The 24349-nt window shown below is 36.6% G+C and overlaps 2 protein-coding genes across 6 annotated transcripts in view; both read right to left on the reverse strand.

Annotated features, from left to right (window-relative positions):
• The window catches only part of SH3GL2 (SH3 domain containing GRB2 like 2, endophilin A1), a 796347-nt gene that overhangs the window by 518698 nt on the left and 253300 nt on the right, over positions 1–24349 (reverse strand). The window lies entirely within an intron of this gene.
• The window catches only part of CNTLN (centlein), a 373184-nt gene that overhangs the window by 215476 nt on the left and 133359 nt on the right, over positions 1–24349 (reverse strand). For 3 of the 5 annotated variants that reach the window (XM_050761625.1, XM_050761628.1, XM_050761626.1), the window contains exon 6: positions 13892–14025. In XM_050761625.1, the coding sequence (XP_050617582.1) occupies positions 13892–14025 (134 nt within the window). Of the gene's footprint in view, positions 1–13887; positions 14026–24349 lie in introns of all 5 variants that reach the window. The other 2 variants (XM_050761624.1, XM_050761627.1) reach the window with 1 other exon arrangement.

Raw genomic sequence — 24349 nt, forward strand, 5'->3', positions numbered from 1 at the left:
TTCATTTAAGGATAATGTACAACAAAATATATGTATCTTTAGTCATAAGAAACACACTAGGCAGGGCGCAGTGGCTCACATCTGTAATCCCAGTACTTCAGAGGCCAAGGCAGGTGGATCGCCTGAGGTCAGGAGTTCAAGACCAGTCTGACCAACAGTGAAACCCCATCTCTACTAAAATTACAAAAATCAGCTGGGCGTGGTAGCATGTACCTGTAGTCCCAGCTACTCAGGAGGCTGAGGCAGAGGAATCACTTGAGGCTGAGGCACAGGAATCACTTGAACCTGAGCCGAGATCACACCACTGCTCTCCAACCTGGATGACAGAGCCAGACTCCGTCAAAAAAAAAAAAACAAACAAAAAACAAACACACACACACACATACACTGAAGGGTAGGGAGATGCTCATACTATTATGATGCTTTGCAAATTAAAAATCAACCTGGGAAAAAGTACATTTTTCTCTACTATCTCATACTATTTTCTGGGCATGCTCTCAATAAGTGGAAATGAAGTATAATCTTATACTATGCAGATATGTTTATTTCTCTCTATCTCCCCACACCACCCTCAGAAAAGTAGAAGTGATGGTATGTACACCAATGTTGCAAATATAAAAAGCAAGCAAAGCTCACAAAATTCACACATCTGAACCAGCGGAAAGCAATGAATTTGTCTACACCTTTCCTCATTTGAAAATAAGTAAAGAAAAACAGGGTGGGCCAAGATGGTCGACTAGAAACAGCTGTGGTCGGAGGCCCCCCACCAAAAAGAATGAAAACAATGAGTGAATCCTGCACTGGCAACTGAGGTATCCGAGTTCTCTCATTGGGACTGACTAGGCAGCTGGCACAACCCACAGAGAGCAAGGAAAAGCAGGGTGGTGCAACGGCCCACCTGAGAGCCACACAGGGTAAGGGGAGCTCCTACCACCAGTCAAGGGAAATGGTGAGTGATGGAGCTACTCTGCCTGGGAAACCACATGTTTTCCATGGATCTGTGCTACCCACAGATCAGAAGATCCCCCTCGTGAGCCCATGCCACCAGGGCCTTGGGTCCCAAGTGCAGAGCTGTCCAGATTCTCGGCAGCCTCTTGGTGGCCTCTCAGCAGCCAATGAGTTGGCGACTACCTACAGCTACCAACTTCCTAGTGGATCATCACTGCGGCTGCCTGCTGCCTAAGATGCCTGAGTTCCTGGGGAGCAGGGGCAAGGGGTGACAGCCATCACTGCACCTCCAGTCTGCCAATCTTCCCCTGCCAGTGCCAGGAAGACTAGATGGTTTGGACCCAGACGGAATTCCCCACAGCACACACAGTGGCTATGGCTATGGCAGATCATGGCCAGACTGCCTCTTCAGGCGGAACCCTAACCCATCCCTCCTCACTGGGTGGGGCCTTCCTGCAGGAATTTTGGCAACTGCAGCCAGGGGTTTAGGGACAGAACTCTGATGTCCCTGGGACTGAGCCTCTAGTGGGAGAGGTGGCCACAGTCTTCACAGATTAGCAGACTTAGACTTTCCCCCTGCTAGCTCGGAGGAATCCGGGCAGTCCAGATGAGTGGGATTCCCCACAGCACAGCACACCTGCTCTGCCAAGGGGCAGCCAGAATGCTTCATTAAGCACGTCCCAGATCCCCTGCCTCCAGACTGGGTGAGATTCCCAATAAGGGTTGCCAGACACCTTAAACAGGAGCATTCCTGTTGGCATCAGGTTGGTGCCCCTCTGGGACAAAGATCCCAGCCAGAGGAAGGAGCAGGCAGCCATCTTTGCTATTCTGCATCTTCCACTGGTGATACCTCCAGGTGCAGAAGGGACCCAAGTGAATAGGTTCTGGAATGACCCCCAGCAAACCACAGAAGCCCTATGGAAGAGGGGCCTGACTGTTAAAAGAAAAACAAACAAACAGAAAGCAACAATAACAGCATCCAACAAAAAGGTCCTTGCAAACTGAAAGATCAAAGCTAGATAAACTCACAAAGATGAGAAAGAATCAATGAAAAAAACAATGAAAACTCAAAAAGTCAAAATGCCTCTTCTCCATATGATCATAATACCTCTCCAGGAAATGCACAGAGCTGGGCAGAGGCAGAGATGGATGAACTGACACAAGTAGGCCTCAGAAGGTGGGTACTAATGAACTTAGAGAGCTAAAGGAGCATGTTCTAACCCAATACAAAGAAGCTAAGAACCATGATAAAACGTTACAGGAGCTGTTAACCAGAAAAATCGGTTTGAAAAGAACATAAATAACCTAAGGGAGTTGAAAAACACAACCTGAGAACATCACAATGCAACAAGTATCAACAGCCAAGCTGACCAAGCAGAGGAAAGAATTTCGGAACTTAAAGACTATCTTGCTGAAATAAGACAGGCAGACAAGATGAGAGAAAAAAGAATGAAAAGAAACAAACAAAACCTCCATGAACTTTGGGATTATGTAGAAATACCGAACCTATAACTGACTGGGCTACCTGAAAGAGATGGGGAGAATAGAACCAAGGTGGAAAACATACTTCACGATATCATCTAGGAGAACTTCCCTAACCTGACAGGCAAACATTCAAATTCACGAAATCCAAAGAACCCCAGTAAGATACTCCATGAGATGATCAGCCCTAAGACACATAATCATCAAATTCACCAAGGTCAAAATGAAGGGAAAAAAATGTTAACAGCAGCCAGAGAGAAAGGTGAGGGTTACAAAGGGAAACCCATTAGACTAACAGCAAACTTCTCAGCAGAAACCCTACATGCGAGAAGAGATTGGGGGCCAATATTCAACATTCTTAAAGAAAAGGATTTCCAACCCAGAATTTCATATCCAGCCAAACTAAGCTTCATAAGCTAAGGAAAAATAAAATCCTTTTCAGACAAGCAACTGCTGAGGGAATTAGTCACCACCAGGCTTACCTCGCAAGAGCTCCTGAAGGAAGCACTAAATATCAAAAGGAAAAACCACTACTAGCCACTGCAAAAACACACTGAAGTACAAAGACCAATGACACTAAAAAGCAACTACATCACTAAGTCTGATAAATAACCAGCTACCATCATAACAGGATCAAATTCACAGATAACAATATTAATCTTAAATGTAAATGGGCTAAATGCCCCCAATTAAAAGACACAGAATGGCAAGCTGGATAGAGTCAAGACACATCAGTGTGCTGGATTTAAGAGACCCATCTCACATGCAAAGACACACATAGGCTCAAAATAAAGGAATGGAGGAAAATATACCAAGCAAATGGAAAGCAGAAAAAAGGAAGATCTGCAATCCTAGTTTCTGACAAAATAGAGTTTAAACCAACAGAGATCAGAAAAGACAAAGGGGGCATTACGTAATGGTAAAGGGTTCAATTCAATGAGAAGAGCTAACTATCCTAAATATATATGCACCTAATACAGGAGCACCCAGATTTATAAAACAAGCTCTTGGAGACCTACAAAGACACTTAGACTCCCACACAATAATAGTGGGAGACTTATCACCCCACTGTCATTATTAGACAGATCATCAAGACGAAATTAATAAGGATACTTGGGACGTGAACTCAGCTCTGGATCAAGTGGACCTGATAAATATGTACAGAACTCTCTACCCAAAAACAACAGAATATATATTCTTCTTGGCGACACACAGCACTTACTGTAAAATCGATCACGTACTTGTAAGTAAAACACTCCTCAGCAAATACAAAAGAACTGAAATCATAACAGGCTCTCAGAAAACAGCACAATCAAATTATAACTCAAGATAAAGAAACCCACTGAAAACACAAAACTACATGGAAATTGAACAACCTGCTCCTGAATGACTCCTGGGTAAATAATGAAATTAAGGCAGAAATCAAGAAGTTCTTTGAAACCAATGAGAACAAAGAGACAACACACAGAGTCTCTGGGATGCAGCTATAGCAGTGTTAAGAGGGAAATTTAATAACTGGGAGGTGGAGGTTGCAGTGAACCAAGGTCATGCCATTGCACTCCATCCTGGGCAACAAGAGCAAAACTCAACAAACAAACAAAATCCTCAATAAAATACTGGCAAACTGAATACAGCAGCACATTCATAAAGCTTATCCACTACGATCAAGTCAGCTTCATCCCCAGAATGCAAGGCTGGTTCAACATACACAAATCAATAAATCTAATTCATCACATAAACAGAACTAAAGACAAAAAAACACGATTATCTCAACAGACACAGAAAAGGCCTTCGATAAAATTCAACATCCCTTCATGTTAAAAACTCTCAATAAACTAGGTATTGACTGAACATACCTAAAAATAATAAGAGCCATTTATGACAAACCCACAGCCAATATCATACTGAATGGGCAAAAGCTGGAAGCATTTCCCTTGAAAACTGGCACAAGACAAGGTTGCCCTCTCTCACCACTTCTATTGAACATAGTATTGGAAGTTCTGGCCACGGCAGTCAGGCAAGACAAAGAAACAAAAGGTATTCAAACGGGAAGAGAGGAAGTCAAACTGTCTCTGTCTGCAGATGACATGATTCTATATCTAGAAAACTCCATTGTGACAGCCCAAAAGTTTTCTAAATTGATATGCAACTTCAGCAAAGTCTCAGGATACAAAATGAATTGCAAAAATCACAACCATTCCCAAACACCAACAATAGACAAGCAGAAAGCCCAATCATGAATGAACTCCCATTCACAAATGCTACAAAAAGAATAAAATGCCTAGGAATACAGCTAACAAGGGAAGTGAAGGAGTGAAGGACCTCTTCAAGGAGAACTACAAACCACTGCTCAAGGAAATAAGAGAGGGCAAAAACAAATGAAAAAACATTCCATCATGGATAGAAAGAATCAATATCATGAAAATGGCCATACTGCCCAAAGTAATTTATAGATTCAATGCTATTCCCATTAAACTACCATTAACATTCTTCACAGTTTTAGAAAAAACTACATTAAAATTCATATGGAACCAAAAAAGAGCCGGTATAGCCAAGACAATCCTAAGCAAAAAGAACAAAGCCAGCGGCATCACACCACCCAACTTCAAACGATACTACAGGGCAACAGTAAGCAAAACAACATGGTACTGGTACAAAAATAGACACATGGACCAAAAGAACAGAATAGAGATCTCAGAAATAAGACCGCAAATCTACAACCATCTGATCTTTGACAAACCTGACAAAAACAAGCAATGGGAAAAGGATCTCCTATTTAATAAATGCTGCTGGGAAAGCTGGCTAGCCATAAGCAGAAAACTGAAACTGGACCCCATCCTTACACCTTATACAAAAATTAATTCAAGATAGGTTAAAGACTCATTAAATGTAAAACCCAAAAGTATAAACATCCTAGAAGGAAATCTCATCCAACCATTCAGGATATAGGCACAGGCAAAGATTTCATGACAAAAACATCAAAAGCAATTGTAACAAAAGCAAAAATGGACAAATGCTATCTAACTAAACTAAAGAGCTTCTGCACAGCAAAAGAAACTAGCATCAAGTGAACAGGCAACCTACATAATGGGAGAAAATTTTTGCAATCCATCCATCTGACAAAGGGCTAATATCCAGAATCTACAAGGAACTTAAACAAATTTACCAGAAAAAAACAAACAACCCCATTAAAAAGTGGGCAAAGGACATGAATAGACACTTCTCAAAAGAAGACATTTATGATGCCAACAAACATGAAAAAAAGCTCAACATCACAGATCATTAGAGAAATGCAAATCAAAACCACAATAAGATACCATCACACACCAATGAGAATGGATATTATTAAGAAGTCAGCCAGGCACGGTGTCTCACTCCTGTAATCCCAGTACTTCAGGAGGCCGAGGTAGGTGGATCACAAAGTCAAGAGATCGAGACCATCCTGGCCAACATGGTGAAACCCCATCTCTACTAAAAATACAAAAACTAGCTGGGCATGGTGGCACATACCTGTAGTCCCAGCTACTCAGGAGACTGAGACATATGAATTGCTTGAACTGGGAAGGCATAAGTTGCAGTGAGCCGAGATCGCTCCACTGCACTCCAGCCTGGTGACAGAGCGAGACTCCATCTCCCAAAAAACAAAACAAAACAAAACAAAACAAAAAAAGGTCAAGGAACAACAGATTCTAGCGAGGCTGTGGAGAAACAGGAACGCTTTTACACTGCTGGTGGGAATGTATATTAGTGCAACCATTGTGGAAGACAGTGCGGCGATTCCTCAAAGACCTAGAACCAGAAACACCATTTGACCCAGCAATCCCATTACTGGGTATATACCAAAAAGAATATAAATCATTCTATTATAAAGATACATACACGTGTTATGTTCATTGCAGCACTATTCACAATAGCAAAGACATCAAATCAACCCAAATGCCATCAAAGACAGACTGGATAGAGAAAATGTGGTACATATACAACATGGAATATGATGCAGCCATAAAAAGCAACGAGATCATGTCCTTTGCAGGGACATAGATGGAGCTGGAAGCCATTATTGCCAGCAAACTAACGCAGGAACACAGATCTAAACACTGCATGTAGTGGGAGCTGACCAATGAGAATACATGGATATAGATAGAGGAAAAATACACACTGGGGCCTGTCAGTGGGGAGGGTGGTGTGTGTGGGGAGGGAGAGCATCAGGATAAACAGCTAACATATGTGGGGCTTAATACCTAGGTGATAAGATTGATAGGTGCTGCAAACCACCATGGCACGTATTTACTATGTAACAAACCTGCACATGTATCCTAGAACTTGAAACAAAATTAAATTTTTTAAAAAAAGAAAAACAGGACATCTAAAGGGATAGGGGGAATAAAATTAAGAAAAATGAAATGTAATTGTGCATACTCAGAGGAAGAATATACTTCTCAGTAGGAGTAACATAAGAACTTAGAAGAAGAGTGAAGAAGTACAAAAAGTAAGCCATCATTCCCCTGTGAAATACCAATAGAAAGCCAAGATGTAAGGACATCTCTGTGAGGGCAGGAACTTTCTTGTTCACTGCTATAAACAGAGCACCTAGGACAGTTCCTGTCTCTTATTAAGTATTTGTTGTTGTATGGGACACATACATCTTTTGAGATTCAACCTCAGCTAGCTACTAGAATTTTGAGTCCATTTTTCTGCCTCAGCCTACTAATAGATACATCAGCCTACCAAATATATACAGTTCATATGACTCCATCACGGGAGGATAACGAGCTGCACGCCTACAGTCTTTTTCTCCGTTTACCATTTCCAGACTGGGATAAACAATGCTACTATACAGGGGTAGTATGAGCAACAAACCGGAAGACAAAACACAAAAGGAAACCAGAGAGATAAATTATCTTCTTCCATCTGATGGCTTGCTCTATGGCATGGTTTCTCAGTTCTTGAGTGGCTAAGTCAGTGACCTGATGTCTTCATGGTTTATCATGAAGCAATGGCCAGAACAACAATGCATTACCTCAAATTACTTTTCATCCTTCCCTGCCTCAGATTCTTGTTCTTTTGCCCACTCTGTACTGGAAGTGAATCTCCCAAGTAATCAGTATGTAATCCCTGACTCAGGCTCTGTGAAAACAGTTGTTGAATGAATGAAATGAAAAAGATAAAAAAGAATTGATACAAAGAAAACAAAATGCCATCACAGCTTTAAATCCATAATGAGAGTAGTTACAAGCAAAATCAAAGTTATGAAACATAAAATTGTTACGTTCAAACTTGAGAAGCTCCTCTAGATACAGATGAAAGAGGATTAAGGAAAATCTAGGTTAGCTGAAAGAGAAGATGCTGACAACCAACAATACTTCTTCCCATCTCATGAAGGATATTAAGTTGTGTAGAATATTATTGTACTGCTGAAATATAAACCTAACAATCTTTCATTTACCAGTGATTGTTTTAGTCCATTTTTGTTAGTTACAACAGAATCCCTAAAACTGGATAATTTACAAAGAAAAATGAATTTATTTCTTACAGTTATTCTTACAGAAGTCCAAGGTTGAAGGGTTCCATCTGCTGAGGGCCTTCTTCCTCGTGGGGACTCTATGCAGAGTCCTGAGGCAGTGCCAGACATCATATGGCGAAGAGGCTGAGCATACTAACTCAGCTCTCTCTTCCTCTTATAAGGCCAATGGTCGCATTCCCATAATAACCCATTAATACCTAAGTGGATTAATTCATTCATGAGAATGGATTAATTCATTCATGAGGGCAGAGCCCTCATGACCCAATGGCCTCTTAAAGTCCCAATGTTCGAATTCTGCCACACTGAGGATTAAATTTGAACATTAACTTTGGATGGGACAAATATTCAAACCATATCAGTGATGCTGTAAGTAGGCCATGTGATTAAATTAGGAATATCCCTTTAAAGACCAGGTTTGATAGGAAACACTAACAGAGGGTTTTGAAGAGCTTCTCTACATATTCTGCAATAAAAAAAAAAAAAAAACCTGATACCTTCCAAAAACAAAGATCTATGGCTTGTTCACATTACATTTGCTTTTCTCTATTCTAAGACCCAAACTGGAGCATCAGACTGTAGTGGAAATAGGCTATTCTCCTGGAAAAAGGTGAAAAGCAAAGGCAAATCAAACAATGGCTCCTTTAAAGCATTTGCAAAGACTCTCATTTCACTGGCCAAAATAAGTCACATGACTAAATTGGATGCCAACAGGGGCAGAAAGCATATGGTAGCAATAGGGAAAGCCCTGGTAAAAACGGGCCCATGAGATGAATCAAAACAAACAGTATTGAATGAACAAATCAAGAGTAAAAAGTTTAGTGATGAACACTGAAGTACTATATAGAATTATACCTAAACATCTGTGTTCACTGTGGTTATACAAGAGGAGATAAATGCTATAATTCTTAAGATACAAATTGAAGGGAGTCAAAATGGTTGAATTTATGTGCTCATTTCCAGAGTATGTAGAGCAGAGTGCCAAAATCAACTAGAGATGAAATGTAGTTTAAAAAAAAATCATGAATCTCCAAGGTTTTTCATATCAGTTTGTTCTTAGTTTTAGAAAGATAGTGTTCCATATAGAGAAAAACTAATTATCTAAGACGTAATAATCTCCTCAAGTTCACAGAGAGCCTTATTGTTTCATTATATGAAAAAAAAACTAAAATTATTAGTTATCAAAAGAGCATGTGCAATATAGTCCCTTTTATTTAAAAATGTCTGTCTACTCAATCTTCAATTTATAAATAGGGACTGAGAAAAATCTAGAACAATGATCACAAAATTTTATGGCTATTATTTCTCTAGGGATACATTTTTAGTGTAATTGTTTTCTTTTACCTTCCTTATACTTTTCTGTACTGCATGTATTTATTTTTATATAATTCACGTTTATCATTTGTACCAAAATAACTATAGCACAATTCATAGTAAAAATAAAACAACTAATTTTTATCCACCAAAACAACTGCACAGTAAAACTATATGCAATAAAAGAAAAATCATTTGAAAACTATATGGGAAGGGAAAATTACATTTAAAATAGTAACAAGAAACAAGAAAGAGCTAGGAATAAATTTAATGAGAAATGTTCAAAACCTGTATGAGGAAAGACACAGAGGTAGACTGAAACAAATGAAATGACACACCACACTCTGGGACAAGAAGACTGAACACCATAAAGATGTCAATTCTCCTTAGATTATTGTAAATTTTATGTGCTAATAATATACCAAGAAAAAATAAGCAAGTTTACTCTAAAGTTTATGTGCAAAGACTAACAGGGAATAATGGCCAGAAAAGCTCTGAAGAAGAGTAGTAACTGAGAATGGGCCAATCTTCATCATCTCTACTCTGTTTAGCCTAAGAGACCAATCTCTCTAAAGACTAGATTATACTGCTCCTTGTTTTCTGACTCTGACTGAATTTCATCAGTTGAAGGCACTAGCTGGTGATTCCAGGGTAAAGGAGAAAGAGGTCCGGATATTTATTTACCCAGCTCACTCTCTGCTGAGCCACAGTTTGATAGTGCCTGTGTTCCTCTGTCTAAGGTTATTGCTCTTATTGGGCAGCTTCTGTCACAGGATACTAATTCTTGTCCCTTCTGGCTAAGGGTGGTAATGGTTTCCTGTTGTTGATAATCCATGGTCAGTATTTTCTGAATCTATTATCTATTCAGAGAGAACTGGTATCTTTATCATAGTGAGTCTTCCAAACCATGAACTTTGTTATTTCCCTGAACATATTAGATCTTTTATTTTTCTCAATGTTTGTAGAATTCTCTGAATAGAGGTAACACACATTTTTCATTAGATTTGCTTTTCATACCTCCAGTAATATTGTAAATTCTTCTTAAGTTTATTTCCTAATATGTTTTGCTGGTATAAAAATGCAATTAAGTTTTTTATATACTGACCATGTATCCACCAAGCATGATAAACTTATTAAACTATATATAAATTATTTTGGGTTATCTACGTGAATTAATCATGTTTTAGCAAATAACTAGGATTTCTGCTTTCATTTCTAGGTCTTGTATCTTTTTATTCTTCTTTCCTTACTACATACTTGTTATTTCTGACTATGTGCTAGACCTTACTTTGTAAAACTTTAGATATAATTTAAGTCCAGATTATTTTATCATTCTCCAAAGAAAACTCACTTGCTTCTGCTAAGCATCTGAGAAAACCAGCAATCCAGATGTATTAATCCAATTTCAGGATTCTGTCTGAAAATTTTCTGAACCAAAATTATGACTGCACTGTCTTGACTCAATTTCTAACAAAAATTCTCACCTCAATTGTAGAACCATTACTTATTCAGGCAAAAGTTTTGGTTAGGCAATTTAATCAGTTATCCTTTTTTATGCCATAGCTAGGTAAATATATCCATATGCTCTATATAGATTACAGACATGTACATCATAATATATGCATAGAGTTGGACTTCCATATCTGTGGTTTCTGCTTCCACAAATTCAGCCAACAATAGATCAAAAACAATAATTTTAAAAATATAACAACAAAATAATACAAACAAAAAATACAGTATAACAACTATTTACATAGGATTTACATTGTATTTGATATTATTAATAGAAGTAATCTAAAGATTTGAAGTATACAGGAGGATGCACATAAGTTATGTGCAAATATTGCCATTTTATGTAAGGGGCTTGAGCATCTATAGATTTTGGTATCCATATTGAGGCCTAAAACCAATCCCCCACAGATACCAAGGAATGACTGTATATACTTATTTATACTGTAACCTAGGCAAAAATCATTTGAGGTAGAGTTCACAAAAATATCCTTTAGCACAATGGGTGACACGGATCAAATATTCAATAAAATATAAGTGACTATGAACTTCAAACAAGGGACTCCATACAGAAACAGTGGCTCTATCATTTATCAGTGTGGAAAAGTGTATCCAAATAAGAAAGTGCCTAGACCACTTTTTCCACAATTATGGCTTTATATGTCTTGATTACAACATAGATTCAATAAACTGGGACTGGTATATCATAACCACCCTCTCCCAATGAAATAATGATGAAAGAAATAAGACACGCAGTATATCCAACAATAATCCTCATACAAGATAACTCAGGAGACACATTGTAGACATCTCAACTACTAACTTATAATGAGGATTCAAGACGAAGTACACTGCTCCAAACTACCAACTTTGTGCTATTATTCTTCTCCTCTGTGAATCCTTTTATTCAAAATTTCAGCTTTTATTTTAGATACAGGGGGTACATGTGTGGTACTATTACTTGGCTCTATTGCTTGATGCTGAAGTTTGGGTATGGATCCTGTTACCCAGGTGGTAAATATAGTACCCAGCAGGTAGATTTTCCACCCATGCACCCTCACTCCCTTCACCATCTAGTAGTCCACAGTGTCTACTGCTCCTATGTTTATGTCGATGGGTGCTCAGTGTTTAGCTCCCACTTATAAGTGAGAACATGAAGTATTTGGTTTTTTGTTCCTACATTAATTCACATAGGCCATATGCCTCTCTGAGTCCTTATAATCAAACTCTTACAATTACACATGGCCCACTAGCTATTATTCTTTTACTATTGTATAAGAAAAAGTGCATGTGAGGATATTCTTGCTTTATTTGTAATAACTTACAGCTCTTGCAATACACTAAATTTAAATATACAAACTCATGCAAAATGTAGAAGAAAACATAGTTGTTATATCCCATGTCCTTAACACTGCACTATATCCTAGAATGAACACCATATTTGTTGTAATAACCTAGCGCCATCATACTCTAAAATGGAAAGGTCTTTGTTGAAATATCTTATGCAGTTCTAGATGCTATATTTTAAGAAGAAGATTGACAATATGGAAAACAGTCAGAAAGGTAATCCAAAATATGATAACATCTGTGAAACATGTACATGAAGAGTTTATGTAAGAAATAGGAGTAGTTGATCAATTAGTGAAAAAGTTTTGTCACTGAGAACTGTCTAAGACCACTGAGTTATGTTATAGAATAGGGAGTAGATTGTTTCTTATATTCTCCAGATAATAAAACTATAATAAATGGGTGGGAATTATAAAAAGGCAAATTCCAACTAAGTACATGTAAAACAATGTTCAAAAATTTAAACAATATAAAATGAAAACAGCAGTATTGAAAAGCATGAGAAACTTTTAAACTAAGTTTCAAGGAAAGACTTAATGCTATGTATGCTATCTTATTGGGAAGAGGATATGAATAAATAAAAATTTTTAAATTTCATCCAAATCTAAGGTTCTATTCCTATTTAGAATTACTTTTCTGACTTCACTATTGTTTTAAAAATAATTACAATATGAGCTGATATGTCAACCAGTTTGTCATCTATGAAGTTTATACTTTTCCTCACCCTTATGATGAAAAAGTTTTTAAAATGTGATACAAGGAATCTGTTAATGTTCTAATTCATTTTAATTTTACTGGCTTCAATAATGGTAAACAGTTTCTCATCCAAACTAAATTCACAATGGCACAAATTTACAAAACCATATTTTACCCAATGGAACCATAAAAACTACCTGATAAACAGCACTAACTTGACCCCCTTACCAATGCCCACTATCATGAAGGAAAATTCCCAGATAAGTTTTACCAAAGAACTCCACCCAATGTGTACCAAAATGGCAGAGATGTATCCATCATTTATATATCACTTAGTTTTAAATTAAAATAAATTATATATTCAAAGTCTATTATATACCTCTAGAAGCATACCTTCGATCCCATGCTCTGGTGCTACCAAAATAAATAAACACATACATACAAATATGCATGCATGTCCATTCATGCGTGTGGACAGACAGACAGATATTGATCTATGAACCAAGGAAAAGTTCTGTCTTAATTTATTCTCTCTCATACTATTTTCTGAAAAAGGTAATTATAAAGTAAATTAATAGTTTTAACATCTTTAAAAAACACTTAGAAACACAAGTGTATCGTGCTTACTTTTTCAAGTAATCCAACTTTATGAAAAGTATTATAAAATCAATTATGTTGATATAGAAAGACTGCTTTACAAACTGAAACTATATAAACATAATAAAATTAAAAGTCAAAATTTGTTTCTCAGTTATTATTGTTCACTGTAACAATATGAGTATCATGTAACACATGGCTAGAAATGTTAGAAGAAAACAATGAATGAAAGCATTACAATGTCCTTGTTAAAAACTGAAACTAGGGTACCCCTTGACCATGCTCGTCCAATCCTGTATATCTCCCAGGCAATTTTTCAATTTAGTGTAAATAACTCCAGATTCTCAATGCACAAACATATATAACCACAGAAAACATAGTTCTTATTTTACAGTGTTAGTAATAAGTATAAATGCTATCATTCTGAATGACTAATGACATTTCTATAATGTTAAATTAAAAATTGAATATACTTGCCTGACCAGGGTAATATCCATATCCTTCTGTATAAGTTCAGTCTGTTTATTACTCAACTGTAATGATAGAGCATTATATTTACTCTGTGATACTTCAACTTCTTTCCTTGCTTCAATTAAATTGTCTTCAAAGGCCTAAAATTAGAGTGCTTATATCAATAATCAAACATAATAAATACTAAATGTAACAAAACATGTTATATTTAACTATTCTACAAAATGACAGAGAAAAACTAATACTGTTTTAATTTTTTCACTTACTTAAAATAATTTTAACACAAACAATAACTTTTATACCAGTCACGGATTTTTTTTCAGAAACTTAAAAATGTCATGGCCTCTTGGTATAAAAGCTAAGAATGTGAAGTAAATAAACTAGAAGATATGTATAAAACATTTAGTTATTAAATTATTGTACAATAAAGTAATACAGTAGATGAAAAAAAAAAGAACTCATTTATTTTGATATTAATCACAACAAATTATAGACTTATTTCCCTGTTTTCTCTGTTTGAAGTGCACATACAGAAGAAAGGACAGTACTTCAAAGACATCAAAATAGTTTTCCAAAGTTTGAGACTCAGATCATGTTCCGTTCTCTTGACTGTAGTGAAATGTACCTAAAGTTCTTGAAAGTTGATCTTTTCCTCCTGATCATTCTCTACATCTTTTTTCATTGTGAAAGGATTTAAAAATTAGATGTTTTAAAGATACAATATAAAATTAATTGTAATTACTTTTGCAAAGAACTAAATATATATATATATCTCTCTCTCTAAATAAAGTATGCCAACATAAATACCATACATTCATTATTTCCAAACATAAACACCAAGTTTTAGGTAAAGCACTAGAAATTCCTATTTATCTGCAAAAAAAGACAATGATAGATAGACAGCAAAGGCAGACAATTAGATGGAGGAAGGAGAGGAAGACAGAGGGGAGGAAAGGGCAGAAGGAGGAAGGGTGGGAAAGCAAGCCTTTTTAAAAAGTGACTCTATCTTTGTGTCCAACATATACAGAGATGGCCGATGTTCAACTACTGACAGTTAGGACTAAACGCATTGTTACGCTTAGCAGTGGAAAGAATTCAAACTCAGATAATGAAACTGGGGACTACAGAAGGGCTCTCATACTCTTAAAAAGCCAAAAGCCAGGTAGGGTGATGCCTCCAGCTTTGTTCTTTTGGCTTAGGATTGTCTTGGCAGTGTGGGCTCTTTTTTGGTTCCATATGAACTTTAAAGTAGTTTTTCCAATTCTGTGAAGAAAGTCACTGGTAGCTTGATGGGGATGGCACTGAATCTATAAATTACCTTGGGGATTATGAACACTTTCATGATATTGATTCTTCCCATCCATGACCATGGAATGTTCACTGGCCATCAGAGAAATGCAAATCAAAACCACAGTGAGATACCATCTCACACCAGTTAGAATGGCGATCATTAAAAAGTCAGGAAACAATAGGTGCTGGAGAGGATGTGGAGAAATAGGAACGTTTTTACACTGTCGGTGGGACTGTAAACTAGTTCAATCATTGTGGAAGACACTGTGGCGATTCCTCAAGGATCTAGAACTGGAAATACCATTTGACCCAGCCATCCCATTACTGGGCATACACGCAAAGAATTATAAATCATGCTGCTATAAAGACACATGTACACGTATGTTTATTGCCACACTATTCACAATAGCAAAGACTTGGAATCAACCCAAATGTCCATCAGTGATAGACTGGATTAAGAAAATGTGGCACATATACACCATGGAATACTATGCAGCCATAAAAAAGGATGAGTTCATGTCCTTTGTAGGGACATGGATGCAGCTGGAAACCATCATTCTCAGCAAACTATCGCAAGGACAGAAAACCAAACACCACATGTTCTCACTCATAGGTGGGAACTGAACAATGAGAACACTTGGACACAGGGCGGGGAACATCACACACCAGTGCCCCTCATAGGTGGGGAAATGGGGAGGGATGGCATTAGGAGATATACCTAATGTAAATGACAAGTTAACGGGTACAGCACACCAACATGGCACATGTATACATATGTAACAAACCTACACATTGTGCACATGTACCCTAGAGCTTAAAGTACTATTTTAAAAACAAACAAACAAATGAACAAAAGAAAAAAAATAAAAAACTACAAGAAGCCAAAAACTATAGTCTGGAGACATAGAAGAAATTTTTTAACATACCACAGATAAGATCTTTGTAAAGCTGCTCATCTCAAGATTCAATCTGATTTCTGCCAAATATCAGGCAGGGACAAGGTGCCTCAGGCTTGAAAGAAGATCTAGCTCCAGACTGAGGTACCCAAAAGTACCAGGAACCTCAAAATAGCTTAAAAGGGATAAACGAACACCAGGGTAGAAATAGAAGATGGTAATTCCCATCAAGACAAACCCTTCAAAATCTAACCTTCAAAAAGAAAGTCAACGAAGTGAACAATCAGAAATAAACACTATTCGGCCAGGCGCAGTGGCTCATGCCTGTAATCCCAGCACTTCGGGAGGTTGAGGCGGGCGAATCACGAAAGCAAGAGATGGAGACTATCCTAGCCAACATGGTGAAATCCCATCTCTACTAAAAGTGCAAAAATTAATTGGGCATGGTGGCATGCACCTGTAGTCCCAGCTACTCGGGAGGCTAAGGCAGGAGAATCACTTGAACCTGGGAGGTGGAGGTTGCAGTGAGCTGAGACTGCACCAAAGGAAAGAAAGGAAAGAAGGAAGGGAGGAAGGAAGGGAAGAAGGGAAAGAAAGGAAAGGAAAGGAAAGGGCAAGGCAAGGGCAAGGCAAGGGCAAGGCAACGGCAAGGCAGGGCAAGGCAAGGCAAGGCAAGGCAGCGACACTATCCTAGCGAAATGCAAATATGGAACCAATTTAAAAGAACTATAAATATACAGAATATACTAAAATAGACAAACATTATGAAGCAAAAATGGAACAATCAGGCAGTTAAAGTGAAAAAACTACTATTTGACGTGAAGAGTAGACACAGAGAAACCAAATCAAAAATTATTGAAATAATCCAGCCAAAGCTGATGGTGTCTTGACAAGTAATAACAGAGGTGGTGAAGAGTCCAATTTAAAATATACTCTGAAGATAGAAATGACAGGACCTGTTGATAAGTATCTGTGGAGTTGCAAGATAAAGATAGGAATTAAAGATCTCTCATAGGGATATGTCCTGGGAGCAAAGAGGTAAATGGTGGGTCCATTCATCATGATAAAGCAGACTACAAGAAAGATAGGCTGAAAACAATAATCCAAATGTCAGCTTCCAGTGGACATAATACATACATTTTAATTAGTATAAAATATGAGCAAGTTTCCCAGTAAGTATAAAAACCTAGAATAATTTTTCATGAAAAACCTAAATTACCAGAATGGAATCAAGAATAAATAATAGAACTTCATTTGTAATACTAAGCAAAGGAAGAAAGAAAACGAAGTAGGAAAATGCACCCCTCAGTGCAGGTGGTCCTAAAGCTAGCCCTCACACAGAATTCCAGCCTGGGTTTCCATTTTTGGAAGGTCAGTGAACCCCAAATCTGGAGCATGACTTATGGTGGTCCCCCACAAGTCATGCTCCCAAAGTAAAAAACAAAAATAGAATTCCTCTCTGACGGAAATCCCCTCGATATTAATACAAAATTAAGGTAAAACTTTTCATTGTTTCCCACTAAATATTGTTCAGTTTTAAGCCATGTGACTATACTACACATTCTAAATTTAAAAATTCAAAAAAGGAAAAAATAGAAAATTTCAAAAGGATAATTCAAAATATATCAACACATTTAATCAATTATATAAAGCTGACTCACAAAAACACCGTATCTGGTCCTAAAGGTTTAAAGGAAAGGCCTACAAACATTTCAATAAATGAATAACCCCCGTCTTGTGGGAAACGTTACAAAGAATTTAAAAAGGATGTTCTCAACTCATTTTATGAAAATTGCATGACCTGTTATCCAAGTCAGAAAGGGAAGGACATAAAAAGTAACATTTCAGAGCGATACCACTTAGGCATATAAATGCAAAAATCCAAAATAAACTATACTAGTATTAAAGAAAGATTTGGGTAATTTATTGAGATTATTTGGTTCCAGAAATACAAGGATGGCTTAACATTAGAAAATATATTAATATAATTTACCACATTAAGAGATTAAAGAAAAAAAATATGAACATGCCAATAGAGTCAGAAAAATCACCCAAAACAATCCAACACCTTACGATTTAAAAACAAAAACAAAAAACTAACAAAAATATAGGAATACAGAAGAATTTTCTTACTTTGGTATGAATGCCAAAAATCAGCAAATACGATAATTAATTGTGAAATGTTCATTCAAAAATCAAGAACAAATTTGTTTTATATTAAAATTGTCCTGGGGATTTTAGGTAATATACTAAGAGAAGGAAAAAAAGAAAAGACATTAAATATATAAATATTAAGAGAAAGAGTAAACCATTCTTATTAGTAGCCAATATGATCTTCCACCAAAAAACAAAAACAAAGTGTAAACATTTAGAGCTAGAGTTGAGCAAGATTATAAAAGAAACTGTGCAAAGCTCAGATGATTTTCTATAGAACTAAACATTTATAATATCAACAAGAAACATAAAATAACCAGAAATAAATCTTACAACCAATGTACAATATAATTATATGAAGTCAGAAACCAAAAACACTTGTATGACTCACTTTATTACAGTATTCCCTTTATTGTGGTGGTCTGGAACCAAAATAAATAATGAAACAGAGGAGTAGAACAACACTATAGAACAACTGGAACTAAAAGAATAATACAGAATATTCCACTCAACAACAACAGAATATACATTCATCTTCATGGCTCATGAAACATTCTCCATGACAGACCATAAAACAAGGCTCAACAAATTTTAAAATACTAAAAATATATAAAATATTTTTTCTGATCACAGTGTAATAAAACCAGAAATCAATTACAGAAGGAAAACTGGAAAATTTTCATCTACGTTGAAATTATGCAAAACATTCTTAAACAATAGACCAAAGAAGAGATCATGAAAGAAAGAAATTATAAAATACCTTGAGACAAATAGAAATGAGAAAACATACCTGAAACAAAACTTACGTGATGCAGAAAAAGGAACGGTAAGAGGCAAGTTTATAGCTGTAAGTGTGTAGTACATTAAAAAGGAAGAAAAATCTCAACAACCTAAATTTACACACTGGAAAGAACTAGAAGAAGAACAATAGAACCAAAAGTTAGCAGAAGAAAGAAGTAAGAAGGATTAGAGTAGTGATTAATTAAATAACAAAACAATAGAAAAAAAACTTTAAATAAGAGTTGGCTTTGGAAGAGATCTTTAAAAATGGATACGCCTTTAGATAAATTAGATTTTAAAAAGAGAAAACTCAAATAATTATAAAATAGAATTAAAAACAAAACCATATGATCATCTCAATAGACACAGAAAAGGTTTTGATAAAATCCAACATCCCTTCATGATAAAAACTCTCAACAAACTAGGTATTGAAGGAACACACTCCAAAATACTAAGAGCCATCTATGGCAAACCCACAGCCAACATCATACCAATCATACTGGCAAAACCTGGAAGCATTCCCTTTAAGAACTGGAACAAGACAAGACAAAGATACCCACTCTTTTTTTTTCTTAACTTTAAGTTCTCAGATACATGTGCAGAACATGAAGGTTTGTTGCATGGGTATACACGTGCCATGGTGTTTGCTGCACCCATCAGACCATCATCTAGGTTTAACTCCCAATTGAATTAGGTATTTGTCGTAATGCTCTCCCTCCCCTTGCCCCCTGCCCCGCAACAGGCCTCAGTCTATGATGCTCCCCTTCCTGTGTCCATGTGTTCTCATTGTTCAACTCCCACTTATTAGTAAGAACATGCAGTGTTGGTTTTCTGTTCCTGTGTTACTTTGCTGAGGATGATGGCTTCCAGCTTCATCCATGTCCCTGAAAAGGACATGAACTCATTCTCTTTTATGGCTGCATACTATTCCATGGTGTATATGTGCCACATTTTCTTAATCCAGTCTATCATTGATGGGCATTTGGGTTGGTTCCAAGTCTTTGCTATTGTAAATAGTGCTGCAATAAACACACATGTGCATGGGTCTTTATAGTAGAATGATTTATAACCCTTTGGGTATATACCCAGTAATGGGATTGCTGGGTTAAATGGTGTTCCTGGTTCTAGATTCTTGAGGAATCACCACACTGTCTTCCGCAATGGCTAAACTAATTTGCACTCCCACCATCAGTGTAAAAGCATTCCTATTTCTCCACAGCCCTGCCAGCATCTGTTGTTTCCTAACTTTTTAATAATCGCCCTTCTAACTGGCATGAGATGGTACCTCACTGTGGTTTTGATACGCATTTCTCTAATGACTACTGATAAGCTTTTTTCATATGTTTGTTGGCATCATAAATGTCCACTTTTGAAGAAGTATCTGTTCATGTCCTTCACCCACTTTTTGATTGGGTTGTTTTTTATTGTAAATTTGTTAAGTTCCTTGTAGATTCTGGATACCTTTGTCAGATGGGTAGATTGCAAAAATTTTACTTCATTCTGTAGGTTGACTGTTCACTCTGATGCTAGTTTCTTTTGCTGTGCAGAAGCTCTTTAGTTTAATTAGAAGCCACGCCCACTCTTACCACTCCTATTCAACACAGTACTAGAAGTCCTAGCCAGAGCAATCAGTCAAGAGAAAAAAATAAAAGACATACAGATAGGAAAAGAAGTCATGTTACCCCCTGTCACTCATAAGATGATTCTACACACAGAAAACCCTACAAATTCCACCAAAAGGCTCCTAGGGAATACACAATTTCAGTAAAGTTTCAGGACACAAAATCAATGCACAAAAATCAGTAGTATTTCTATATGCCAATAATGTTCAAGATGCAAAGCAAATCAAAAACACAATCCCTTTACAATAGCCACAAAAATTAACAAAATACCCAGGAATACATCTAACCAAGATGATGAAAGATCTTTACAAGGAGAAGTACGAAACACTGCTGAGAGAAATCACAGATGACACAAACCAGTTGAAAAACATGCCATGCTCATGGATTGGAAGAATCAATATCATTAAGATGGCCCTACTCCACAAAGGAATCTACAGGTTCGATGCTATTCCTACCAAACTACCAATGTCATTTTTGACAGAATTACAAAAACTATTCCAAAATTTATATGCAACCAAGAAGCCCAATTAGACAAAGCAATCCTAAGCTAAATGAACAAAGCCAGCGGCATCACATTATCCAACTTCAAACTATACTACAGGGCTACAGTAACCAAAATAGCATGGTACTATTGGTACAAAAACAGACACAGAGACCAGTGGAACAGAATAGAGAATCCAGAAATAAAGCTGCACACCAACAATTACCTGATCTTTAACAAAGCTGACAAAAACATGCAATGGAGAAAAGACTCCCTATTCAATAAATGGTGCTGAGATAACTGGCTAGCCAAATGCGGAAAATTGAAACTGGACCCCTTCCTTACAACATATGCAAAAATCAACCCAAGATGGATTAAAGACTTAAATATGAAACCAAAAACCATAAAAACCTTGGAAGACAACCTAGGCAATACCATTCTGGACACAGGAACTGGCAAAGATTTTATGATGAAGACGCCAAAAGCAACTGCAACGAAAATTGACAAATGGGATCTAATTAAAGAGCTTCTGCATAGCAAAAGAAACTATCATCAGAGTAAACAGTCAACCTACAGAATGGGAGAAAATATTCACAAATTATGCATCTAACAGGGGTCTAACATCCAGGTTTAACATCCAGAATCCATAAGAAACTTAAGTCAACAAGCAAAAAAAAAAAAAAAAAAAATGACCCCATTAAAAACTAGGCAAAGAACATGAACAGACACTTGTCAAAAGAAGACATACAAACAGCCAACAATCATGAAAGAAATGCTCAAAATCACTAATCATCAGAGAAATGCAAATCAGAAATACAATGAGATACCATCTCACACCAATCATAACGGCTTTTACTAAACAGTCAAAAATAACAGATGTTGGGGAGGCTATGGAGAAAAGGCAATGTTTATACATTGTTGGTAGGTTTGAAAATTAGTTCAGCCACTGTGGAAAGCAGTTTGGAGATTTCTCAAAGAACTAAAAATAAAAATAGAACTACCATTTGACCCAGCCTCACTCAGTAGCCAAAGAAAAATAAATTGTTCTACCAAAAACACATGTGTACTTGTATATGCATCATAACAGAAGAGCAAAGACATGGAATCAAGCTAGGTGACCACCACCAACAAACTGGATAAAGAAAATATAATACATATACACTATAGAATAGTATGTAGCGGTTAAAAAAATCGTATCCTTTTCAGCAACATGGATGCCGCTGGAAGCCATTATCCTCAGCAAAGTAATGCAGAAACAGAAAACTAAGAATACTAAGAACAACTGTATTCTAACAAATACAAAACTGTATTCTAACAAATCTGTATTCTAACACATACAAAACTGTATTCTAACAGATTGGATAATCCAAAGAAGTGGATATAATCCTAGAAACAAACTTATGAAAACTGAAATATGAAAAAACAGAAAATCTGACAGAACAGTAAGAAGACTGAATAAGTAATCAAAAACCTACCAACAAAGCACAGGTCTACATGGTTTCACTGGATAATTCTACCAAAAATTTAAACAATTAACACCAATGCTCCTCAAACTCTACTAATAACTGAAGTACGGAGAGTATTTTGAAGCTCTTTCTACGAGGAGAGCATCATCCTGATACCAAAGCTAGAAAACAACACTAGAAGAAAACTAGAGACCAGTTATCTGATGGATATTAATGCAAAAATCATAAACAAAATACTAGCAGAAAAGATTACACAATATGACCAAGTGGAATTTATGCCTTGAATGCAAGGACGATTGAAACATACAAAATTCAATTAATGAAATAAACCACAATGAAAGAATCAAAGACAAAAATCATAGAATCATTTCACTTCATACAGAAAAAGCATTTGACAGGATTGAACACCCTTTCATGATTAAAAAAAAATCCACAAACTAGGAATAGAAGGGAGCTACTTCAACATAACAAAGGCCAAATACAAAAAGCCTATAGCTAACATCATACTCAATAGTAAAAGACTAAAAGCTTTTTCTCTAAAATCAGGAACAAGATGAGACTGCCCACTCTCACCACTTCTATTCAACATAGTATTTTTTTTTTAATTTTTAATTTTTGAGACAGAGTCTTGCTCTGTCACCCAGGCTGGAGTGCAGTGGCGCTTTCTCAGCTCACTGCAAGCTCCCTCTCCCGGGCTCACACCGTTTTCCTGCCTCAGCCTCTGGAGTAGCTGGGACTATAGGCGCTCGCCACCGAGCTGGGCTAATTTTTATTTTATTTTATTTTTAGTAGAAACGGGGTTTCACTGTGTTAGCCAGGATGGTCTCGATCTCCTGACCTCGTGATCCGCCTGCCTCAGCCTCCCAAAGTGCTGGGATTACAGGCGTGAGCCACCGCGCCCAGCATCAACACAGTATTTATTTAAAGTTCTAGCCAGAGCAACTACGCAAGAAAAATAGAAGGCATCCTAATCAAAAACGCAGAAGTAAAATTATCTCTTCTTGCTGATGGCGTGTTCTGATATGTAGAAAACCATAAGATTCCACCAAAAACTTTTAGAACAAATAATTCAGCAAAGCTGCAGTACACACACACAAAAATACACAAAATAGCTACATTTCTGTATATTAACAATGAATAATCAGAAAAGGAAATTAAGAAAACAATTTCATTTACAATTGAAAAAAATACTAGAAATAAATCTAGCCAAGGGGGTGAAAGACTTGTACACTGAAAACTATGAACATTATGAACAGAAATTATAGAGGACACATATAAATAGAAGACACCTCATGTCACTAGATTGGAAGACAATGTTAAGATGTAAAAACTGCCAAAAGTGAGCTACACATTTAATGCACTCCTTATCAATATCCCAATGACACTTTTTGCAGAAAGTTAAAATATCATCCTAAAATTCATATGAAATCTCAAGCAACCATAAATAGCCACAGCAATTCTGAAAACAATAATATTGGAGAACTCATATTTCTTCATTTCCAAATGTATTACAAAGCTACAATAATGAAAACAGTATTGTACTGACATACAGATATACAGACCAATAAAAATAGCCTAGAAATAAACATTTCTATATGTGCTCAAATAACTTTTCACAAAGGTACCAAGACCAACTGATGACTAAAAGGCAGCCTTTTTGACAAATGTTGCCGGAAAAACTAGGTATCTACACACAAATGAATGAAGTTGGACCCTTACACCATACACAAAAGAAAAAAAAAAAAAAAAAAAAACCTCAAAATGGATTGAAGACC

The sequence above is a fragment of the Macaca thibetana genome, chromosome 15 (assembly GCF_024542745.1).
Source record: "Macaca thibetana thibetana isolate TM-01 chromosome 15, ASM2454274v1, whole genome shotgun sequence".
In the NCBI taxonomy this organism is placed as follows: Eukaryota; Metazoa; Chordata; class Mammalia; order Primates; family Cercopithecidae; genus Macaca; species Macaca thibetana.